The sequence below is a fragment of the Ochotona curzoniae genome, unplaced genomic scaffold (genome assembly GCF_017591425.1).
Source record: "Ochotona curzoniae isolate NIBS_2020 unplaced genomic scaffold, NIBS_Ocur_1.0 contig_291, whole genome shotgun sequence".
In the NCBI taxonomy this organism is placed as follows: domain Eukaryota; kingdom Metazoa; phylum Chordata; class Mammalia; order Lagomorpha; family Ochotonidae; genus Ochotona; species Ochotona curzoniae.
Genome location: NW_024465649.1, coordinates 17,234,189 through 17,258,536, shown reverse-complemented (window position 1 = coordinate 17,258,536; position 24,348 = coordinate 17,234,189). Strand labels below are relative to the sequence as shown.

General features: G+C 39.6%; 1 protein-coding gene across 1 annotated transcript in view; it reads right to left on the bottom strand.

The window, feature by feature from the left end:
• Positions 1-820: 820 nt before the first annotated feature.
• The window catches only part of LOC121155322 (selection and upkeep of intraepithelial T-cells protein 8-like), a 46,969-nt gene continuing 23,441 nt past the window's right edge, over positions 821-24,348 (bottom strand). The window contains exons 2-5 of the mRNA XM_040978615.1: positions 3,813-3,831; positions 1,688-2,035; positions 1,083-1,364; positions 821-834 (exon numbers count right to left, since the gene is read on the bottom strand). Coding sequence (XP_040834549.1) covers positions 821-834; positions 1,083-1,364; positions 1,688-2,035; positions 3,813-3,831 — 663 coding nt within the window. The remainder of the gene's footprint in view (positions 835-1,082; positions 1,365-1,687; positions 2,036-3,812; positions 3,832-24,348) is intronic.

Here is a 24,348-nt window from a genome sequence, read left to right as displayed (position 1 = left end):
TCTGCATACCATATGACCCAGCAATAGCACTCCTAGGAATATATCCAAAACACCTGTTTCACGACAAACCAACTGCAAAAACATGGAAGCGTCAGCAGAAGATTGGATAAGAAAGCTTTGGTTCATCTACTCCATGGAATACTACTCAGCTATTAAAAAAAAAAAAAGGCAGTTCTTTGTGGCTAAATGGGCCCAACTGGAAAATATAATGCTAAGGGAAATGAGCGAATCCCAAAAGGTTAGATACCACATGTTTGCCTTGATTTAACCTGCAATTTTTGTTTTGTTGTTTGTTTTTTTTTTTGAACCTGTCCTTGATACTGTCTCAACCCAGATGTTTTGAAGAATTGAACTTGCATTATTTTTAACATATTCTTTACTCAATATATGTCAATTAACCCCCCCCCCAAAAAAAATCCAAAAAGTAGGGTCAGATGCTATAGCCTAAAGGCTGAGGTTCTCGACTTAAATATGCCAGGATCCCATATGGGTGCCTGTTTGTGTTTCCTGGCTGCTCCAATTCCCATCTTGCTTTCTGCTTGTGGCCTGGGAAAGCAGTAAAGGATGGCCCAAAACCTTTGGACCCTGCACCTGTGTGGGAGACCCAGAAGAGACTCCTGGCTCCTGACATTTGATCAGCTCAGCTCTGGCCATTGTGGCTACTTTGAGAGTGAAACACATGGAAGATACTTCTCTCCGTGACTCTCTCTGTAAATCTGACTTTGCAAGTAAAAATCAATAAACCTTAAAAAGATATAAAAGCTATAATTTGGAAGACTAGTAACTTTCTTAACGTTACTGAATTAGTACTTTAATATCCTTATACACAGATATCTGTGGAGTAAAATAAAATCATGAACATTAAACATTTTAACAGCTCTAATGCATCAATTATGGGTTGATATTTTTCTTGACTTATGTTTTTCTTCTATAGTCCTCCTCTTAGCACCTGACATCGTCTTCAGTAACAAAACCCACAATCATTATGAAGAGGCACATTTGGCACTTAGCTACGTACTATGCACTTTAACACTAACTGATTACTATTTTCCATGGTTCCCTTCAGACAACAAAGCACTCACTTGCTAGGATGATGTTAATTTTTTTCTCATGTGCCGTTAATGAGTTGTAAATACAGCAGGTTATACTGTTCTGTGATTTGTTCTGGAGAAGAAGAGTCATCTTCATGTGAAATAGTTTGGCTCCATCCTGTGAGTATGATATTGAAGAATGTGGAACTTCCTCTCCCCTGCTGTCTCTCCACTCCATTTTGGGCTGTGGGTACCACCCCTCGGACTTACACTCAAGCAACAGTCCTTTATTGTCAGGAGCCTGAACATGGATCTGTGTGTCCAAGCCAATTGCTGGTGGAAATCAGAAAAGAGCATTAAGTTAGTTACTGCATTGTGATTGACTCTGAAAATTGAAAGGAAAAGAGTCTCAATTTTGGTTCTGCAACCAAAGCGGAGGTAATTAGTAAGTGCCTCTCTAAGTTACTAGTCAGACAAACTGCATTGTTTATTCTTGGCACTATGTATTTTCACAGTAGAAATGAGTTGTACTTCTTATTTAAAGTATTTGAAATATAAAAAATGAAGGAAGAAATAGTGGAAACATGAAGATGGATTTGTACATATTCTATCTAATGGAGTCTCCAGGTCCCTGGTGTACAGTATTCCACACTCACCTGCTACACTAAGGTTCAGGCTGGCCATGTCACTGAAGCCATTATCTTCAAATGAACATTGATATGATCCCTCATCAGAGATGCTGATATTATTAATTCTGAGGGTCACCTGGCCCTCTCCAATGGTCTCTTTCACAAACTCTACACGGCCCACATATTCTGGGTCAGCTTCTCCGTTTTCTTCTCGGCCACCTCTGTAGAGGTACACAGGATTGGAATGATCACCCCTGAACCAGTGTATCTCCATGAGCTCTGCACTGCGTGGTGGGGACAGCTGACAGGTGAGTTCAGCCTGTCCTCCTGCTATTGCCACCACATGTTGCGCGGGCATGGTCACCATCAGCTTCTCTGTGGAAGAAGACAGAAGATCAAGAAATGTCAAAGCGAACAGCATCCCGTTTGCTATACATTAACTGGAAGACACCGAATTTTGCCCATTTCAAGTGGCTATTTTGAATTTCCAAATTTAGAGTCTTGTAATTTAAAACAACAAAAACGTCATCAGTGTATGTTACTATTGTAATAAAGGATGGTAAATCAGGTTTTATTATATCACTTAAAATTAAGTTAAAATACCAAGTGTTATTTTAAATGTTGTTATCAGTGAAATCTTGCATTATAACTTCATTTTGTTTTTCATAAATTTAAGTGTCTGGTGAATTTTAAAGATTTATCAGTTTATGGTGGAGGAACTGTGATGCATAAAGATGCAATTTCATGCATCAGCTGTAAGATGGGATGAGGAAAGTGTCATGAAGAATGGAGGTTTGTATGCTATAGATGTTAAGATGCATAAATCCCAATTAAAATAGGACAACGTTAGAAACCATATATTCCCTATTTTGGTCTCCAAGAAAAGAGGAACCGAATACACAGAAAAGTAAATGAAGAATGAATTGTGTCCTACTGCAAAAAGTAAACTATAAGAAGAATACGGTAATGAATGGCATTAAGTGTGACAACACCCATGAGACACGCAGAAAAGAAGAAAAATGACAGATTCTGCTTGAAAATTTCTGGATGTGATTGTTGGTAACTGACCATGATGTGCTGTGTGATTTGAGACCCTGATGAAAGCTGTTAGCGATGTCGTGACAAGGTACATGGAGGGGTAGCCTGCAGTAATGCCGTATTGAATCTGCCAGCGACAGCGTGGTGTGGGCTGCCAGCTTATCAGTGCTGTTCAGCACCTGCTCCCCTAGGCTGGGACAGAAGTTTCTCCTTCTGTCAGGCCAGTTGAAATGTGAGGACCCCGAATTTGAGGCTTTAGGATATAGCTTCTTCTGAAAACAGGGCTTTTTATGAAGATACATTTCAAATTAGTTACTTTCCCTTCTATGGTTGAGCATAAAGATACTCCTCTATAATATTCACAGTGATAATCAGAGAGAAATACTAGGAAAAAGCACAAAATTTTGCTTGACATCATGGCTCAGTAGCTAAATCCTTGCCTTCCTTGTGTGTGGGGGATTCTAACGGGTTGCTCCATTTCCCATCCAGCTACCTTCTTGTGGCCTGGGAAAGCAGGTGGGGATGGCCCAATGTCCAGGGACCCCACATGCTTGGGAGACCTGGAAGAAGCTCCTGGCTTTGGATCGACTCAGATCGGGTCATTGTGGCTACGTGGAGAGTGAACCAGCAGACAGAAGAGCTCTCTCTGGCTCTCTTTGTCTCTGTAAATCTGCATTTTCAATAAAATCAAGTTTTAAAAAAACCTTTTTTTAAAAAGCACAAAAACGTTCACTCAATGATTAGGATTATATGGAGTTTCAGACTTTCAGATCGGTCCATGATGAGCATCGAGTAATTCAGTAATTAATTTAGAATTTTCTCAGAGGAAATTCCTCATTGATATTTCCCTCAGAGGACTCTTATCATAGATACCTCTGTATCCACCTCCCTTAACTCCAACTTTGTGGACAACAGTCCCTATAACTTCAATTCTTTCATTGATCTAAGGGGAGTTTTTGATTTTCTGTTTTTCAGGCTTTTTTGGCTTTTCTGCTTTTCCCTTCATGTTATGATGGAGTGAAGATGACTGAGATCCTACATGCTGGCCCAAAGATTAGAAAACTACTCTATACATGATGTCCAAAGCTGTGACTCAGTAGGTGCAAGTTCTTACCTGAAGCTGATGACATCACCTGCAGAAGAAAGCTTATATAACATGCAAGTGAAGAAAAGGATTTATTCTTCATATCTAGAAAGGAGACAAGAAAACTAATATGGAGCATGAGACAAGAATGTGGATTGTAGACACACAAAATTAAATATACAAAAAGAGACAACTTTAAGTCTTTTCTTAAATAGTTCTTCTTCGTAGTGCATAATAAACTTACACATCCTTTCACGTGTTTTGACCAGATTCACAATCCATCTATCCCACTCTCTCACACCCAGGTTTCCTTTCTTTCACTTTGTGATTTGTTTAAAGAACAGTTTATCCAACTGGTCACATTGTAAGGAAACAAATAGAAGGATGGCATCTACTGGCAAGCACAAAGGGGAATTCCAAATCAGCACAAAGAAAGCCTTTACAGGAGTCATGTGCTTGACCATCTAAGATGAATTACACCAAGATGAGTTACACCAAGCTCTGCTATAACTAAACTGCCTTGTTCCTTTAAAACATTATTTCTAAAAATAAAACACTGCTCAAATATTTTAATTAGTGATTTTTAATTATCAGCATTTCACCTTTTAGTGTGACACAGATTTCTGCATTCTGTCAAATTATAAAATCTGGAAAAGTGCCATGCACACACCTACATCAGAATACACCTGAAGGAATTTCAAATCAATGATTTTTTTTTTTTACTTTTTGCAGTCTGATATAAACAGTAAATGGGCAACTTGAAATTGAGAAAAATTCATGAGATCAGAAGAGACATAACCTAAGATTTACCAGCTTTAGAAAAACCCTGAAGAATGTCACATAAGCTAATCAAAATACTGTCCTGGGATCTTTAAGCCAATTGCTGAGGATTGTGTGTAAATACTGTCTTGGGTAGAGCAAGCATTGTGGTACAGCACATTAGGTCACCCATTGCAATAGAGTGGCATGCTTTGGGTAAAGGAAATAAGCAAGCATTTTTCAAAAAAGCAAATTCTAACAGCTTAGAGACATATGAAAATAGATGTAGAATACCTAGTATCAGAGAAATACAAATAAAAACCACCACCGAAAACAAAAACTCCACCGAAATTGACTTACATTCGGAAACTTACTAACAACACTTGCTGCCTTAGATGTAAGGGAAATGGTCCCCCACTCCACTGTTGAGTGGCATGTAAGTGAGAAGTCAGTATGGAGAGTAGTAGGACAAATGAAGATTGATCCATTGTGCAACCCAGCTATCCCACTCCTGGGAATGCAGCCAAAGGAAGTGAAATCTGCACTTTAGAAAGCAGCCTGCAACCCTGTTTCAGAGCAGTATAATCCACAATCTTGAAGACATGGACACTACCCAGATGCCCATCAAAGAGGAGTGGGTAAAGAAGCTGTGGTTCATCTGCTCCAAACATGTAATACTACTCAGCCATGAAAAATGAAAAATCTAACATTTAAAACAAAATAGTCCCAATTGAAGATCATTATGCTCAGTGAAATAAGCCAATCCCAAAAGGATAAATATCATGTTTTCTCTGATATAAGGCAAACTTCATGAAAAATACAAGAGCAATAGGTACATAGCTAATGCTATATAAATATGTGTTCTCAGAGATGAACTGTATAATGCAGACGAGCATCCTGGTAAGTGAAGACGCATAGCAGTGTGCATCTGTAATCTCATATAAAAGGAGGAGTCCCAATAAAACTGTTACATACACTCTGACAAAATGATATTGTATTATCCAATATTGTCCATACTTAAACTGCTATTATACACTTAAATCACAGAATGTTGCATTTGTGACTGTTGCTGATGGGCTATAGTACCGTAGTCACATTGGAAAGAATCATATTGGGGGAGATTGGGGTGGGAGGAAAGGGTAATCTCTTTACCTACAAAACTGCATGATAGAAAATAATAAAAATAAATGCAAATATCCCCAAAATGCCACCTGCAGTTCCAGCTATTCTCTTTTGATAGAGCTTCCTATTAATATGATTAATATGCTTAGTAAAACCATGAGGCTAACCTAAATAGTTGGGTCCAGAATGGAGTTTCTGGCTCTGACTTCAGCCTGACCCACACATCAGGGGATGGAAGATATCTCTGGGTCTCTTTGACTCTGCCTCTCCCTCTCCTACTCTCTGTCCTTATCACCATTTTTTCGAAATAAACAAGTATCTTTTAAAAGCAGAAGCCTTGGTAAGATACAGAATGTTTGCATTCTGATGCTATATTTCCATCTAAGAATCCCAATAGGTCCCAACAGGACTGATGAAGAGAACAATCTTTCTTCTAGAATAACTTTTCTCTTGTTGCTTAGAAAAGAATTGAGACACGGTTGAAGCTATTTTAACACTCATCTGTTCTCCATTCCCTATAGAAGTAATGTCCTAAAATGTAGGGAGGAGCAGCAGAACCTTAGCCATTGAGCAGTTCTGATGCAGCACTGCAGCAGGTGAGGAAAACAGAAACATACTCAAGCTTTGATGGAAGAGTGAGGTTATTTGGTCCTCACAATATAGCATCTATGAGGGGGAAAAGAAGGGCTAGAGCTGAAACACTAGGAGGAATAACACTAGAGCTTAATCAAGAAAGCAGGGAATGTTCAAGGTCTTCTGCTTATTCCCATCTCCCTCAGTATGAGCAGGCATTAAGTAGAAGGAACAGTAATATGTTTAAGGGAGCTTTGAGAGGCACATACTCTAGAAATCAGAGTGAAAACAATATCTAAGGATAAACAGTGGTTAAGAACAAGAAATGAACAGAGAATTCCAAGCCAACTGAATATGGAAAAGACCTGCTGATGTTGACAAGGGAAAGTTGACAGAATAAAAGCACAGGAAGTACATTCTCAGGTAGGGTTGTTGGAAGTATGTAGTGAAAATGTTGCAGAGAGCAGAAAGACAATGTGGACTAGGATGGACAGTGGAAAAATGCAGCAGAGATTAAGGGTACCATTGGGAACTACTGTGCTTGGGGGCTGGAAGAGATATCAGCATTGAGTGCAAGCTGGGAACAGAAGGCAACAGCCAGTCGCACTGGCAATGATGCCTGAGGTGGATGTTTGCAGACCACACTGACTTTGGGTCTTGCCTGGAGTCCCAGTGGGAGACAAGGTATATACATACTGTCAGCAAAAAAAAAGTGCATTGTATTCTCCTGATCTTGTAAGTAGCAGTTAGCGAGTGCCGCATATATATATATATATATATATATATAATTTTATTTTATTTAATCTTACTTTTTTTAGCCAAGTGAGCTAGTTTTTACATCAAAATTTCTATGAGCATTCTGGAGTGATGTGACACACTTTGTGATTATTTTGCATTACATAAATTTTAACTTTTATTTTTGATGATGTTTACATGGTTGATTAAGGTGGGAAGAGACAAGGATCAGGGGAGATTTGCAAGACCACCGTTTACACATTTTCTTTTACTTCTTCCTCAATTGGAGGGGTGGGGTGGTTGGGAAATACAAGGGGGAAAAAAACACTAGAAACAAAGTGCTCTGTTTTTATCACCAGGTCTGGTTCCTGTGCCTGCTGGTAGGTACTGTGGACTGGTCCAGTCTGCCCAACATCCCATGCAGATCGCACCACTGGGAGTTGCCTTCCATCAGATAGGTGCAAACAACCTATGCACTAGATCCTCTCCCCGCCACAGATCTTGTACTTTCCAGGTGGTTCTACAGTCTAGTCTGACAGGACTTGCCCCCCATCCCAGCACATGGAGCTGAGGCTGCAGCAAAGCCCCGCCAGCCCAACTTTACTCTGGCTACTACCAGTGGACATAAACGGTTAGAGCAGCCTGGGTCTCCCCAGTCTCATTTCAAATGCAGGCCAACACGTATTATAACCCTGCCCAACCTAGTCTGCATCCAGTCCCAGCTTTCACACTCACCAGCAGGAGCAGTATCCTAGCAGGGGAGTTCCCACAGCTCTCCTACTGGGCTCCCACACATCCCCCTGTGTCTCACATGTGCTGGTAAGTGCTGTGCCCCAATATGGCATGGCCCATCTCAGTTCAGCATTTGACAGTGAGTGTTGTAAGCTGGCCCAAACCTGGTCTGCCCTAGGTTTCAGCCCACAATGGTGAGCGTTGCATTCTAGCCAGGTCCAGTCAGCCCCCACTCTTATCCTTAATGTGAACCGGATGGTGCTGCAGCCCAATCAAGCCTGTGCTATGCCCCATCATGGTCCTCACATCTGCCAATGGGTGTTATGAACTGGCCCAGCTCAGTCTGTCTCCCATGGTTCTCACATCTGCCCACAGATGTTTTAAACTGGCCCAGTCTGTCCTGCTCCCAGATCAGAGGTACACATATGCCTGCAGTTACTGCTACTTAGTCTGGTCTGAACTGCTCTTTGCCTTGTCTCTTGTAGTAGCCTGCACAGTGTGCCTTAACAAAGACTTCCCGAAGTTCCTCTCTCAGGTCTCCCAGTGGTCTCTCATGCACACCAATAAGTTAGTGACCCAAGCCGACTAAGTCTACCTCCTCTCCTGGTAGAAACAGCAGCCTCGCCCAAATGGCCCACACCCAATCAGTTCTCACTGTTAGGTGTTACAGCCCAGCCACACCTGGTCCACACCCTGACACAGCTCTCATGTGAGCCAGCTGAAAACAAAATTATCCCTGCCCATTCTACACACACTCTAGCTCTCACAAGCATCTTTGCATGCTGGAGGCTAATCCACTTTGGCACAACTTACACCAAGTCCATACACATGTAGAGGAACAATGCAGCCATATCCAGGCCAAACTGCCACCCCCATTCTGGCCACAACCTAGCAGTGGCATTACCTTAGCTCCCCAACCTGGCCTGTTCCCAGCCCCAGATCCTGTACATGCCACTGGTTGCTCTGGCTCAGCTCAAGATATTTCATCCCCTGTTTTGACCATTGCCATCAAATGCTGCAGCATTGGTTGCCCTGAACCACCCCTGGTCCTAACTCTCACTAATGCACAATAAAATCTGGAGCAGGCCAGTCCAATCCCATCCATGACTCATGCAAACCAACAGGTATGATAGCCTAGCCTGGCATACCAACACTACAGCCTGGCTCTGGCACTTGCCAGTGAGCTAAGGTTGGCGTGGCTCTGCACTATCCATACCCTTCCAAAGCCAACCCACATACTTGCTGACAATTGGAGCTACCCTGGCCAGTCTGAGCAAATCCCAGGCCTGAATCACATGCGCACCAGTGGGAGCTATGATCCACCACGGAAGCTTCTCAAGTTCTCCACCACACCCATCCCCAAACCAAGATCTCATGTGCCTGTGGGTCTTAGGGCTTTATGGGACATAGACTACCCTCTCTTTCCCAACCTGTGTATGAGTGGTGGATGTTGTGCTCAGCTTGCCTCACATTGTATTCTTAGATGTGCCTGTGGGTGCCACAACCTTGATCACCTAGCCTGAACCCAACTCTAGTATCCACGAGTGTCAGTGGGTTCCATGGTCATGACTAACTCATTCTGTCACCACCCCTACAGCCCAACCCCTCAAGCCAACCAGTGGATATTGCAGATCCACAAGGGTAGGCTCACACATCCCAAATGCAGAATATGCCTCCAGACCCAGTACTCTTGTAAGCTCGTCCATGCTATGGCCCAGCCTACCATTTCCCATTCCCAGTTCTGATTCTCACTGCTGAGTCCCATGTCTAACATTGCCAGGTAGGTGCCCAGCCCTACATTTAATGCATATCAGTGAGTGGAATTTGGCATTGTTCAATCCTAAGTACTCTAGTTTGGATCTCCCACATGGGCTAGTGCTTAGTTCTGATCCTCAAAAGTCATTGCGTTCCTCCCTCAAAATTGTGCCATCAGGTGTCCTGAGGGCTTCACCCAGCACAATTGGTGCTCTGGCAAACCAACCTGACCCATCTTCTCAGAACCCCATCCCCAGACAAGCCAACCCACCTGGATCTGAATATCTACCATGCCAATAGGCCTGAGCCTCCAGACCCGAGTCCTGCAACCCAAGACATTGCTCCAAGGACAAGTCAACCCTCCTGGGTATGAGCACATGGTGGACAAAGAGGACTGAGCCTCCAGACCCATGCCCCTGCTGACCACTCTGGTTGCTTTTTTAAAAAAAAGTTATTTATTTTCATTGGAAATGAAGATCTGAGCCAAGTAAAAGATTTTCTACCTGCTGTTTCACTCCCCAAGTGGCTTCAATAGCCAGAGCTGAGCTGATCTGAAGTCATGAGCCAGGATCTTCTTCTGATCTCTCTAATGGGTGTGGGGGGTCCCAAGGCTTTGGACCATCTTACATTGCTTTCCCAGGACATAAATGGGGACCTGGAAGGAGAACCGAGTAGCCAATATCCAAGACAGAAGACTAATCCTTGAAAAATCTCAGTCAGACAAACAAAAAAAGAAAGCTAGAAAAAGTGAAAGTACTGTCTGAGATGTATGCGATCTTATTAAGAGACCAAACATAGTATCTTAGGAATTCCTGGAGGTATGAAAACAGTGAATTAGAAGGCCTATTCTATGAAACAATAGCAGAAATCTTCCCTAACGTGCAGGAAGAAAGAGACATACCAGCACAGAAGGACACTGAATTTCTAGCAGACATGATCAGAAAATATTTTAAATGTATTAATGTTTGTTAAGAAATTTGCTTAATTTTTATTTGAAAGGTAGAATTAAAGAGGGAGTGAGACAGGGAAAAAGAGAGAGAAACAGAGAAATAGAGAGAGTATAGCAAAAGAGAGATCTTACAATTGTTGCTTTACTCTCCCAAATGGCCAAAGCTATGCTGCTCTTAAGCTGAGAGCAAGAAATTGGAGCACCTTCCGCTGTTTTCCCAGGCACATTAGCAGGAGCAGGATCAGAAATGCAATAGCCTGGACTTGAACTGGCACCCGTATAGGATACTGGCCCTGTGGGAGGAGGGTTCACTTAGTCAATAAATTGAACAATTTGGTACGACGCTGGCCCAATTAAGCAGAAGGGAAAACAACCAATACTGTAAAATTGGACCTGAGAAAGGAGATGTAACAAAGACACACACAAAAATCAAAAAATGAACCACCAGGAATTAATGCAAATTGTGCCAACAAGTTGAAAAACCAAAAAGAATCTGATATAATTTCTGTGCACATGTATCTTCCAGATTAAATTATGATGACACAAGAAGGCTTAACAATGAGTAGATGGGAGAATCAAGAAGGTGGAATAGGGTAAGGACACGTTTAAATGGACGGAAAAACATTTAATCAAAATGAAGCAGAGAGGACGCATTCCAGGAAATAAGAGAGGACAGAAGTACAGTGTAGGGGTGCCTGGAGACTGACAGACAAAGGAAAACAGCAGACTCAATGGTGTGCTGTTACAGTTGCTGATACTCCAGGGGCATTCTGAATTCCACCAGCAGCCAGAACTCCACCAGCAACTAAGTGGGAAGGGACTTTCACTGAGACCTTGCGAGGTAAACCCAGACAAAGAACTGTCCGTCCTGCTGGTCCATTTGATTTGACTAGGAGCAGAGACAGAGCAGCAGATCCCAGATGGACAGTGTGAGAACAGGGTAGATTTCACAGCCCAGTCAGCCCCCTAGTGCCGAATTGGGCATGATTTTGCATAAGGAGGCAAAGTAAAGGGAAAGGACTGAGCATACGCTGAGCTGAGAGTGAACTCATTTCTGACTCAGTGAATGGCAGCAATGTGACATTCCATAGGTTCCACCCAAGACAGATCTGGATGGCCCTCAGATGTGACAGCCAGCAGATCAAGAACTCTAGTAGTGGTACATCAGGCACCATTTTGTACACTGTGGCAAAAGCTTCAGAACTGGAGGAGACAACAGTGAACTGTGCATGTGCTGAGCTCATGAGAACTCACTGAGTTCCATTAATTGAACTGGTCCTGCAGGAAAATAATACCAACTGTGGCATCGTACGGGTCAAAATAGGTTCTTGTGGCACTCAGATCTAATGTTCAACAGGTTCTTACAAATCAGCACCACGAACAACCTAAGTATATAGGAATCTGGTGTCTCTCTCATCCTGGGACCTGCTACAACCAGAAGTGGGAGAAAGGTTGCAGAAACAACAGAGCAATCTCAGCACAGTATCACAAGAGGTGGTGAGTGGTGTGCCAGGAGCTACGGCTGTGGAGACCATGATGAAAATCTAACATAAGGACCCAGACCTGGATCTCACTGGAGGTTGTGGCACAAGTGGCTGCAAGCAAAAACTTGTGTACCAACTGCAACAAGTAAAATCACATGTAGACCTGTGGGTGACACAGCTTAGAAACATGCCCCAAGGAGAAGACTCTGCTAACCAGAAGTGCAATGATCAAGGGCAAAGGAAGAGACAGAGGCACAATGGATATTACTGAAAACTGCCCTGCAAAAGAGCAAAACCCTATGCCAAGTTCAGAGTTAACTGAGGAAGACATGGAGAAAATGGGGCACACAGAATCCATAAAATTGATTTTCAAGCTTCTGATCAACAATGAGAAGCACATACAAGAGTTCAAAGAATTTAAGGAAGCAATAAAGCAAATCAAGGCTGATATATCAGAAAGTAAGAACACAGTAGAGCAAATTAAAAGTACAGTGGAGAGGCTCCAAAATAGAATGAAGCATGCACAAGAAAGAATCTCAGAATTGGAAGATATTTTCTGTCATCAGGGGGAAGCAAACAAAAATTGGAGGCAGAGCTGGATCAGGCCAAAAAAGTATTCAAGAATTGAAAGACACTATAAAGAGGCCAAATATAAGAGTTATGTGAGTCCCAGAAGGTACAGAAAGACAAGTTGAGTTTGCGAATGTATTTAATGAAATAATAAAGGAAAATTTCCCTAATATAGAGAAGCAATTGGGAAACAAGATCCAGGAGGGATACAGAACTCCCAACAGGCTTGATCAAAAGCAATCTACACCAAGACACATGATCATCAAGCTCTCTTCAGTTGAACATAAGGAAAAGATCCTTAAATGTGCATTTGAAAAAATTCAACCAACATATAAAGGAATGCCAATTAAACTCACAGGAGATCTCTCACAAAACTCTACAGGCAAGAAGAAAATGGAGTGACATATTCCAGATTCTAAAAGAAAAAAATTGTCGGCCTAGGATAACATATCCAGCAAAGCTTTCTTTTGTCTTTGAAAAATGAAATAAAATTCTTCCACAGTAAAGAAAAGTTAAAAGAATTTGCCTCTTTCAAACCTGCCCTACAATTGATGCTTCAAGAGGTTCTCTTGACAGAGAAGAGGAATAGCACCTACCAAAACCAGAGGCAAATGGGAAGAACATCCCAGTAAAATGACAAAAGAAGACTAAACCAATGAACAACCCATTCCTAAAATGACAGGACCAATGTACCACCCATACATATTAAACTCTAAATGTAAATGGCTTAAGGTCAATCAAACATCAAAGATTATAATTGGATTTTTTAAAAACCAATCTATTTATTGTCTAGAACAGACACACTCACCAACAAAGATAAGTGGAAACTATATTGCATGGGTTTTGTTGTTTTCTGTTGGTTTCATCTCTTCAAAACACTTTCTTCTGATTAAAACATTCAATGACTTGTAGATCATGCAGAGTCATCATTTTCTTCAAGAAGGTTCTTGATTTTCATTTCTTCAGCTACATGTTAGTCATTCAGTAGCATGTTATTTAACTTCTTGGTGTTGTTAATTTCTTTTTTCTCCCTGATGTTGATTTTGTTTTGTGGCATTTCATTTAAGGGAATGTATAGTAGTTGTGTAATGGAGACTGTCATATCTAGCAACATGTTATTTAACTTCATGGCATTGTGCATTCCTATTTTTCTTTCTATTGTTGATTTTGCATTATGACTTTTCATTTGAGGGGATGTACAGTAGCTGTGAAATGGAGACTAACATGCAGATGTGAGGATACAATGCAGTATGCATTTCTACTTCCAGACAAAGATGGACTTGCAATGAAACTCTACACTATATCTTGACAATAGGATGCTGAACTATCTGCCGTTGTCTATGCCTGCAATGATGGACACATGACTTGTCTATGAAGAAGTATATTTTAGTAATGATATAGAGGAACTAGTTGAGAGGAGGGAATTTGGGAAGAAATAAGGGATATGACAGGAGCCTATGGAACTGTATCATAAAAATAATAATAAAATGTAAAAAATAAAACAGTGACTCTGATTGAGACTAAATCAATAAAACAGATTTTCCCCCAAAAAATAATTGTACACAACTAGATATTTGACTGCTGAATTCTTCCAAACTTATCAATAACTAAATCCAATACATCTCAAAGCATTCATGACAATTGATAGAGAAGCTACAGAAAATCCTTCTATGATGTCATCATCACCTTAATTCCAAAATGAAAAATTTGGCAACAAGAAAGAGAACTATAGGCCAACAACCTTGATGATCATGGATGCAAATATTCTCAACAAAATTGTAACTAATCTAACCCAGCCACACATTAGAAAGTTGATCTCCTGGACCAAATAGGATGTATTCCTAGCTTGAAGGGATGGTTCCACATAAGCAAATCAAGAAATGTGACATGTCACATGAACAAATTTATGGATACAAACTATACAATTCTCTCAATATGTGCAGAAAAAGCATTGATAAAATACAGAATGCTTTCATGATAAAAAACTTAAACAATTTTGTAATGAAAGGAACATTTTTCAACACACTCTATACAATATGATAAAACCACAATGAACATCTTATTGAACAGGGAAAATTAAAATGAGGAACCACACAAGGCTGTTCACTTTCACCTGTTATTTAATACAGACCTGAAAGTGTTAGCAAAAGTCATTAGGCACGAAAAAGAAATCACAGAGTTACAAGTTGGAGAGGAGGAAGACAAAGTATCTATGCTAACAGGTGACATGATTCCTTATATATGGAAAACAAGAAACTGTATTAAAGGACCATTATAACCATGAAAGATTTTGGTTAAATTGGACAAAATAAAATCGACGCACAAAAATCAATATCTTTGTACACACAAGCAATACCATGGCTGAGACATCTTGTGAGTTCAGTACCATTCAGAATTGTTACGAAAAATGCAAGTAGCTTGGAATTAAACCAAGTTTGTGAAATATCTGTACAATGAAAATCATAGAGCATTAAAGAAATGAATGAAGATACACAAAAATGGAAAATCAGCCACATTCATAGGCTGGAAAATTTAATATCATAATTATTTCCACATTACTGAAAGAAGTTTACAGATTCAATATTGTCCCAATAAAATACCAACATCATTTTTGTCAGATCCAGAGGAAAAGAATCACAAGAAATCACAAATAGTTCAAGTAACATAAACAACAAAATAAAGCCAGAGACATGAAAATAACAAAATTTAAGATATATGTTAGGACAGTTATAACCAAAACAGCCTGGTACAAAAACAGACACGTAGAACAAAGGAACCAAATAGAAACTCCAGAAAAAAAAAAAATGAGGTCAAATCAAAAGCTGGAGAAAGGGCAATAACAGCTTCTCTAAAAATTGGAAATATTCTTTTAGAAGTATGAAACAATAAGTACCTCAGACTTTATAAAAAATCAACTCAAAATGGATCAAATCTCTAACTTACAACTTTACAACATCAAATAACCACAAGAAAATATTGATAAAATACTGTGAGACAATTACATAGGCAAAGACTTCTTAGAAAAGACTCCACAATGGGGCTGTCTGATGGCTCAATTGTTTGGTCCTTGCCCAGAAGGGGCCGACATGCCATTTGGACACCAGTTCCTGTCTCAGCTGCTCAACTTCCCAATCTGTTCCTAGTTTGTAACTTGGGGAAGCAGTAGAGGACAGCCCAAACCTTGGGACTCCGCACCCACATGGGAGACACAAAAGATGCTCCTGGCTCCTAGCTTTGGATCAGCAAACCCCACGCTTACAGCTACTTGGGGAGAGAATCAGCAGATGGAGAATCTTTCTGTCTTTTTGTAAAATGTGTCATTACATCAAAAAACAAAAAAAGGAAGAAACCAGAAACATAGACAATAAAAGAAAAATAGACAGGGCCCAGAGTGGTGACCTAGTGGCTAAACTCCTGCCATTTAGGATCTGGTTAAACTCCCAGTATCTCCACTTTCTGTCCAGCTCCCAGCTAGTGGCCAGGGAAAGCAGTCAAGGTCAGGCCAAAGCCATGGGACTCCTGGAACTCCTTGGGAGACCAGGAAAGAAGTTCCTCGCTCCTGGCTTTGTATCAGTGTAACACCGGCAGTTGCAGTGATGTGGGGAGTGAATCACTGGATGGAGGAACTTCCTTTCTATCTCTCCTCCTCTCTGTACATCTGCCTTTCCAATAAAATAAATATATTTTTGAAAAAAGTAAAGGAGAAGAAAAATTAAAGCATATGTTCTTAGAAAGACTTGAACATGGTAGTTAAAATAGCCTTATTTTTAATAGTCAAAACCTGCAAATAAATCAAAATTTTATCAACAGATCAATGAGCTAACAAGTTATAGTATATCATGATATTAAATACAAGTATACAGCAATATAAAAGACTGAACACACTATACACACTGGTATAAATCTGTAAGGGATTACTCTCAATTTAAAACGTCAGATCGAAATGGGTTAATGTTATATATTTTCACTGTGTGAAACTCCAGAAAATGCTCTTGATGTTTATGAAAACAAATCGATGGTTTCCTGGAGATAAGAAGAGGTACAGAGAGGAGCAATTACAAAAGTATATGAAGACACTTTTGGAGTCAGGGATATGTTCACTGAATTGGCTGCTGTGATGTTTCAAACATATAGACATATATAAAATCTTACAAATTGTTCACCTTACATACCTGCAATTAGATGTGTAAAGTCAACAAATTGTGATTTCAAGAGACACTTTAGAATTAAATTAGAAGCACTAATAATGTCTTTTTAGTTGATATTTATAATAAGTAGCTATTTTATTTTTATTTTGGCAGAAGAGTCTTGATAACAGGGATATTTATCAGACAAATTTCTTTAAATTCCCTAGAAAAGACACTAAAGTTGAAGGACAACTTCTGAAAATCAGAGCAGATTGGACTGTTACTGGCAACATTAAAAAAAAAAAGAAGAAGAAAAAGAAACAGAACTTCTCTTTTGAAGTACATCGCTGCCTTTTAGTCTTCTAATCTCCCAGATAGCCTTACTCTATAAGGAAAAGACCATCAAGACATGACAGGATTAGAACTGGAGCTCTGAAGGCTCTAGCTCTAAGAAACAAGCAGAGTGGACTTTTTCCCATCCGTTATCCACAATCTAATCACTTACTTGAGCTCCAGAATCCAGATAAATTTTCCTTCCAGGTCTGTCAAAAAGTTGTCTTGGTGCTTGCAGATGATTAAACCATACTCTTACACCAATACCTACTAATACTTACACTACAATTAAAGTTAGCAGTCAGCTTACTAGAGTTTCAACCTATTATCTGTGAATGGAGAGATTTGGTGTCAACTTAAAACTAGCAACCACTTGGAGAGAAAACAACAAGGTGTTGGTGTTATTCACTGCAAAAAATCCCTACTGCTGGAATGCATTGGCAGCTCACCTTGCAAGACTCAAGATGTCTTTGTGCTATATTTGCATCAAGGTTGTTCTGACATGAAATAATTGTCTGACATGCTACCTGAGCCAAGCTGTTTTACTCCATGTGTTTTTCCCTGGATCTCTTTTGATATCATGTGGCAAGCACTTAGGGGAATTCTTTCTCTAGGAAGAATTACGCAAGTTACTCTTAAAGCACCATTTATAATTTCTTGTGACTCATCCCACCCTACTGAATGTTATATTTTCCATTTCCTCAGTTCTGTTTTCTTTCTGAAACTTACACTACACGCAGTTTAGAGAACAGAATTAGACACAAGATAAGTGCTTGGAAAATAATGCTCAAACTTTAGATGTTTTTTCCCATTGAGAGGAAATTATTCAGCCTCTGATGGAAATGCAGCATTTCCATAGGAAACTTCCAATAATTTTGTTCTAACAGGGACATGGACATAGATCTATCATACCACCAAATGTAGATAGCAAAGTAGACTTATGAAGGACATGATTTATACCTGAGAAGTAGACCACAGACAAGCTTGAGTTTCCATTGTCTCATAGATAATGTGCTTAGGCTGGGCAGGATCCAACTGCATCATGATCAAAACTCCAGAAAGGAACCCTTAGATGTTGTGCTCGACTTATGTAAAGGACTAGAAGTGAGAAGAAGCTTTAATGTAACTCTTAAATAAAAGTGATTTCAAAATTAAAACAGCATGAGTGTTGCCTTGTACACACCAGGATCCCATAGGGGCACTAGTGCTAATCCCAGCATCCTGGCTTCCCATCCAGTTTCCTGCTTGTGGCCTGGGAAAGCAGTTGAAAACATCCCAAAGCCATGGCACCTGCAGCTGTGTGAGAGACCCAGAGGAAACTCCTTATTCCCAGCTTTGGATCAGTTCACTACCGCCATTGCAGCCACGTGGGCAGTGAATCACTGCATGGAATCAGTTCTTCTCTGTTCCTCCTCTCTGTGTATGACTTTCCAATAAAAATAAATAAATCTGTTTTTTTAAATAGCATGATACTAGAATAGAATTCAAAGCTTAAAATAGAACAGAGAGGCAGGAAATCAAATCCAAATACATACAGCCAGCTGGTGTGTATTGTGATATTTTTACCAACCGATTTTTGGCAAAAGTGCTCAGGCCATACATTGAAGTAAGGATAATAAATTCAACAACTGGCGCTAACAAAACTGAATTTATTTGTGTAGAAAAATGACATTAGAGCCATGCCTCTCACGATATACAAAGACCAACTCCAGGACCAGGCACATTAGCCTAGTGGCTAAATCCTTGGCTTGCATTCCTGGAATACCATCTGGATGCTGGTTTGTATCCCAGCTATTGCACTTCCCATGCAGCTCTCTTCTTGTAGCCTGGGAAAGTAGTAAAGAATGGCTTGGGTCTCTGCACCTGCATGAGAGACCTGGAAGAAGCTTCTGGCTCCTAGTTTCAGATTGGGGGCCACTTGGAGAGTGACGAGGCAGAAGATCTTTTTCTGATTGCTTCTCCTTATAAATGTGCTTTCCAATAAAAATAAATAAATCTTTGAAAATATCAACTATATTTTAGTAATGATATAGAGAAACTAGGTGAAGGTCGGGTATTGGGGGGATAAGGGAAATGCCAGGAGACTATGTAATTGTATCATAAAATAATAGTAATAATAAAATGGTAAAAAAATATCAATCCAAATTCATGGAAGGACTAAATTTAAGATCTGAGACTAAACCATTTCTGAAAGGAAGCATAGAGGAAACACTTTAAGATGTTGGTATAGAAGATGGCTTCTTGCATAAGAACCCCAAAGTACAGGCAGCAAAAAAAAAAAAAAACTAAACAAAAGGGATCATATTAAACTCAGAAGCTTTTGCATGGAAAATAAAATGTTAAACCGAGTGATGAAACATAATAAAACTGGATAAATGCTGTAAACCACTTCTCTCACAAAGGATTAATATCCTGAATATATCAACAATTTAAAAGTTTCAACAACAAAACAACCAATCCAGTTGAGACATGTATAAAGACTTCAATACACAATTCCTGAAAGAAGAAATACAAATGGCTAACATTTATGTGTAAATAATGCTCAGCCTGACTAGTAATTAGAGAAATGCAAATAAAAGCAATATGAGATGCCACCTCACTACTGTCAGAATGAATAAAATCTAAAATACAGTTGGCACATTCTCTAGGATAGACCACATGATAGGTCACAAAGCAAGTTTAACTAACTACAAAAAAATCAGAATCATACCATGTACCTTCTCAGATCATCAAGAAATGAAACCAGAAATCAACAATTCAAAATGCCCCAGGAAATATGTAAAGTCATGGAGGTTGAACAACATGCTATTTAATGAGCCATGGATTAGAGAAGAAATTAAGGACAAGATAAAAACATTTATGCAAACCAATGAAAACTCAGACACAATGGTCCAAAACTTGTGGGACACTGCCAAAGCAGTGCTTTTTGGTAAGCTTATTGCAGTTAGTGCTCATTTCAAGGCCCAATAAAGGAATCAAACACAGGAATTAAAAACACATCTCCAGGAATTGGAAAAACAGCAGCAGAATGATTCCATAAACAATAGGAAGGAAGAAATTATCAAAACAAGGAAACAAATAAATCAAATAGAAATCAAAAAGCCTACACACAAAATCAATGAATCAAAAAGCTGGTTTCTAGAGAAAATAAATAAAATAGAGACCCCAGTGGCCCGATTAACAAAGAGAAAACAAGAGAAAGTGAGAATTAGCAGCATCAAAGATGAAAAAGGCAACATAACAACAGACACTGCAACCATTAAGAAAATAATTAGAAATTATTACAAAAAACTGTATTCCAACAAATCAGATAACCACTTGGAAATGGAAAGGTTCCTAGACTCCCACCACTTACCAAAACTCACCTCAGAAGCAACAGAAGACCTGAATAAACCCATAACTGAATCAGAGATAGAATCAGTGATTAAAGATCTCCCAACCAAGAAAAGCCCAGGCCCAGACGGTTTCACTTCAGAATTCTACAAAACATTCCAAACAGAGCTAACCCAATCCTCTACAAGCTCTTCAAAACAATAGAAAAGAAAGCAACACTTCCAAACTTATTCTATGAAGCCAATATCACCTTAATCCCAAATCCAGATAGAGAATTAACAGAGAAAGAGAACTACAGACCTATCTCTCTGATGAACATTGACGCCAATATCCTGAATAAAATCCTAGTCAATAGAATTCAAAAAAACATCAGACAGATCATTCATCCAGACCAAGTAGGATTCATCCAGGGAATGCAGGGATGGTTCAACATATGGAAATCCATAAATGTGATATACCACACCAAAAAACTGAAAAACAAGAACCACATAATAGCATCAATAGATGCAGAAAAAGCCTTTGACAAAATCCAACATCACTTTACGTTAAAAACCCTAACCAGGGTAGGGTTAGAACAATGCACAACAAAATCAAAGCAATTTATGAAAAACCCAATGCCAGCATCATACTGAATGGAGAAAAACTGGAATCCTTTCCTCTGAGATCTGGAACAAGACAAGAATGTCAGCTATCTCCACTGCTATTCAACATAGTCCTAGAGGTACTTGCAGAGGCCATAAGACAAGACACAGAGATCAAAGGAATCCAAATGGGAATTGAAGAAGTTACTCTTTCACTATTCGCAGACAACATGATCCTGTACATAGCAGAACCAAGAGACTCAATACAGAAACTGCTAGAACTTATACAAGAGTTTGGCAGAGTGGCAGGGTACAAAATTAATGAACAAAAATCAACAGCCATAGTGTACGCAAACAGCCCCAAGATGGAAGAAGAACTAGCCAGCAAGTTACCATTTAAAATAGTAGAGAAAAGTATGAAATATCTAGGAATAAATTTAACTAAAAGTGTAGGAGACCCTTTTGAAAAAAATTACAAAACACTTAATAAACAAATTGAACAAGACCTCAAAAGATGGAATAACATTCCATGCTCCAGGATAGGTAAAACCAACATCATTAAAATGTCTATACTACCAAAAGCAATATATACATTCAATGCAATCCCAATCAAATTACCCAAAACACTCTTCATTGAACTGGAAAAAATGATACAAAGGTTCATCTGGAAACACAAATAGCTAGAACTATTCTGAAGAATAGGAACTTATCAGGAGGAATCACAGTCCCAGACCTCTGGACATACTATAGGGCAGTGGTTATCAAAACAGCCTGGTTCTATCACAAAGACAGAGAAAAGGATCAATGGAACAGAATAGAAACAACAGAAGGAAACCTACATAGATACAGCCAATTAATCTTTGACAAAAACACAGACAACAACCCAAGCAAATGGGAAGCTACTATGACAACTGGATGATAGCCTGTAGAAACAAAAAGATAGATGCATACCTGTCACCATACACTAAGATCCAATCTACATGGATAAAAGACTTAAACCTACACCCAGAAACCTTGAAACGTTTGGGAGAAAACGTAGGGAACACACTACAAGATCTAGGAGTAGGCCCTGACTTTCTAAAAAGGACTCCAAAAGCAATAGCAATCAAGACCAAAATAAACAAATGGGACCTCATCAAACTAAGAGTTTTTGTACTGCAAGGAAAACAATCAACAAAGTAAAAAAGCAACCCACAGAATGGGAGAAGATCTTTGCACACTACATAGGTGATAGGGGGCTAATCTCCAGAATATACAAAGATCTCCAGAACAACCAAAACACCAACACAAACCAACCACTCAAAAAATGGGCACAGGAATTGGGCAGACACTTCACAAAAGAACAAACCAAAAGGGCAAGCAAACATATGAAAAAAATGCTCAAGTTCCCTGACAATAAGGGAAATCCAAATTAAGACAACAATGAGGTACCAGCTAACCGCTTCAAATATGCCACACATACAAAAAACCACCAAAAACACTTGCTGGTGAGGATGTGGGGAAAAGGGAACCCTACTCCACTGCTAGTGGGACTGCAAACTTGTACAGCATCTTTGGAAATCAGTATGGAGGATACTCAAAAAACTGAAAATCAGCATACCATAGGACCCAGCAATAGCACTCCTAGGAATATATCCAAAACACCTGTTTCATGACAAACCAACATGCACCCCTATGTTTGTAGCAGCCCAATCAATAATTGCAAAGACTTGGAAGCAACTGAAATGCCCATCAGCAGAAGACTGGATAAGAAAGCTGTAGTTCATATACTCCATGGATACTACTCAGCTATTTAAAAAAAATGAAATGCAGTTTTTTGTGGCCAAATGAGACCAACTGGAATCCATTAGCATAAGAGAAATGAATCTGGGCCCGGCAGCGTGGCCTAGCAGCTAAAGTCCTCGCCTTGAATGCCCTGGGATCCCATATGGGCACCAGTTCTAATTCCAGCAGCTCCACTTCCCATCCAGCTCCCTGCTTGTGGCCTGGGAAAGCAGTTGAGGATGGCACAAAGCCTTGGGACCCCGCACCCATGTGGGATATCCTAGCTTCGAATTGGCAAAGCATTGGCCGTTTTGCTCACTTGGGGAGTGAATCATCGGACAGAAGATATTCCTCTCTGTCTATCCTCTCTGTATATCTGAATTTCCAATAAATAAAATAAATCTTAAAAAGAAAGGAGAGAAATGAACCAATCCAAAAATGTTAAATACCACATGTTTGCCTTAATTTGAGATGAAAAGATTTCAATCTGGAAAATAGTACCTGTATTTGTAATATTATTGTAATCTCTGACAGCCTGTCAACAAAATCATGCTTCAACACTATAAACAGCTAAATACTAAAATGAAAATAGACATGAGACAGCTGAATAGTATTCTATAGCCATTTTGAGATGTATAGAACCAAGTAGAATATAAACCAAAGTTGAAATGTCTATGAAGAACCTGCATTTTCCTATTAACATATGGGTTAATCAATACCATGTTAATTAATGCAACAATGCTGTAATTATTGTTGATGTTATGTTGGGACTTTTAATTCATTGAGATGATACTTTGCCGGCTTTACCTTCAGACCAGAGATGGTCTCACCAAGAAAGCGGTGAACTCACTAGGTTAATAAGATGCTGGACATTGCACTTGGTGAATACTTCCAATGAAAGAACCTCAATTGAATTTTAACTGTGGTAATGCAGCAAGGTGGAGAAATCCAGATTGGGAAGAGGGTTCAGAGAGAAGTGGGGGGAACCCCAGTGCCTTTAACATTGTGTCAAATGATGCAATAAAATTAATTTTTAAAACTATAAAATGCAGAGTAAACAGTAGTGAGAAGGCTGTGAAGGATTTGGAACATTTATACACTGTTGTTGGAAATGTAAATTAGTGTGACCACTTGAAACAGTGTGCAGATTTCTTTAAAAACTAGAAATAGGCTTGCCATATCAGCCAGCAATCCCAACACTGGTGCATATCCAAAGTCTTGAACACAGTGAATCGAGGAGATATGTGCTCCACCAGGTTTACAGCAGCACTGCCAATATCAGCCAAAGTGTGGAATGAACCAAAGCGTCCAACATCAGAGGAATGGATGGTGTGGCATATAGCAGAGAAATACTACTCAGTCATAGAAAGAGTGAAATTCTACTGTTAGGAGCAAAACAGACATAACTAGAGGACATAACAATGAATAGGAAAAGCTGGACTCACAAGACAGTTACAACATGTTCTCCCTTAAATGTGGCAGCTAGCACTTAAAAACGCAAAAATTATTTGATCCTCACTAAGGTATTGAAGATTCCTCTGCACACCCCTCCTAAAACCATTCAGTGCCTCAACTCTTGACAAATGCCTTGTTAGAGTTATAAGCCAGTTTAGACTATCCTAAAATCTGCCAAGTTCAGCAAAATTATGCTTCAACACTATAAACTGCTGAATGCTAAAATGAAAATAGACATGAGACAGCTGAATAGTACCCTATAGCCATTTTAAGGTGTATAGCAGCCGGTTCTGT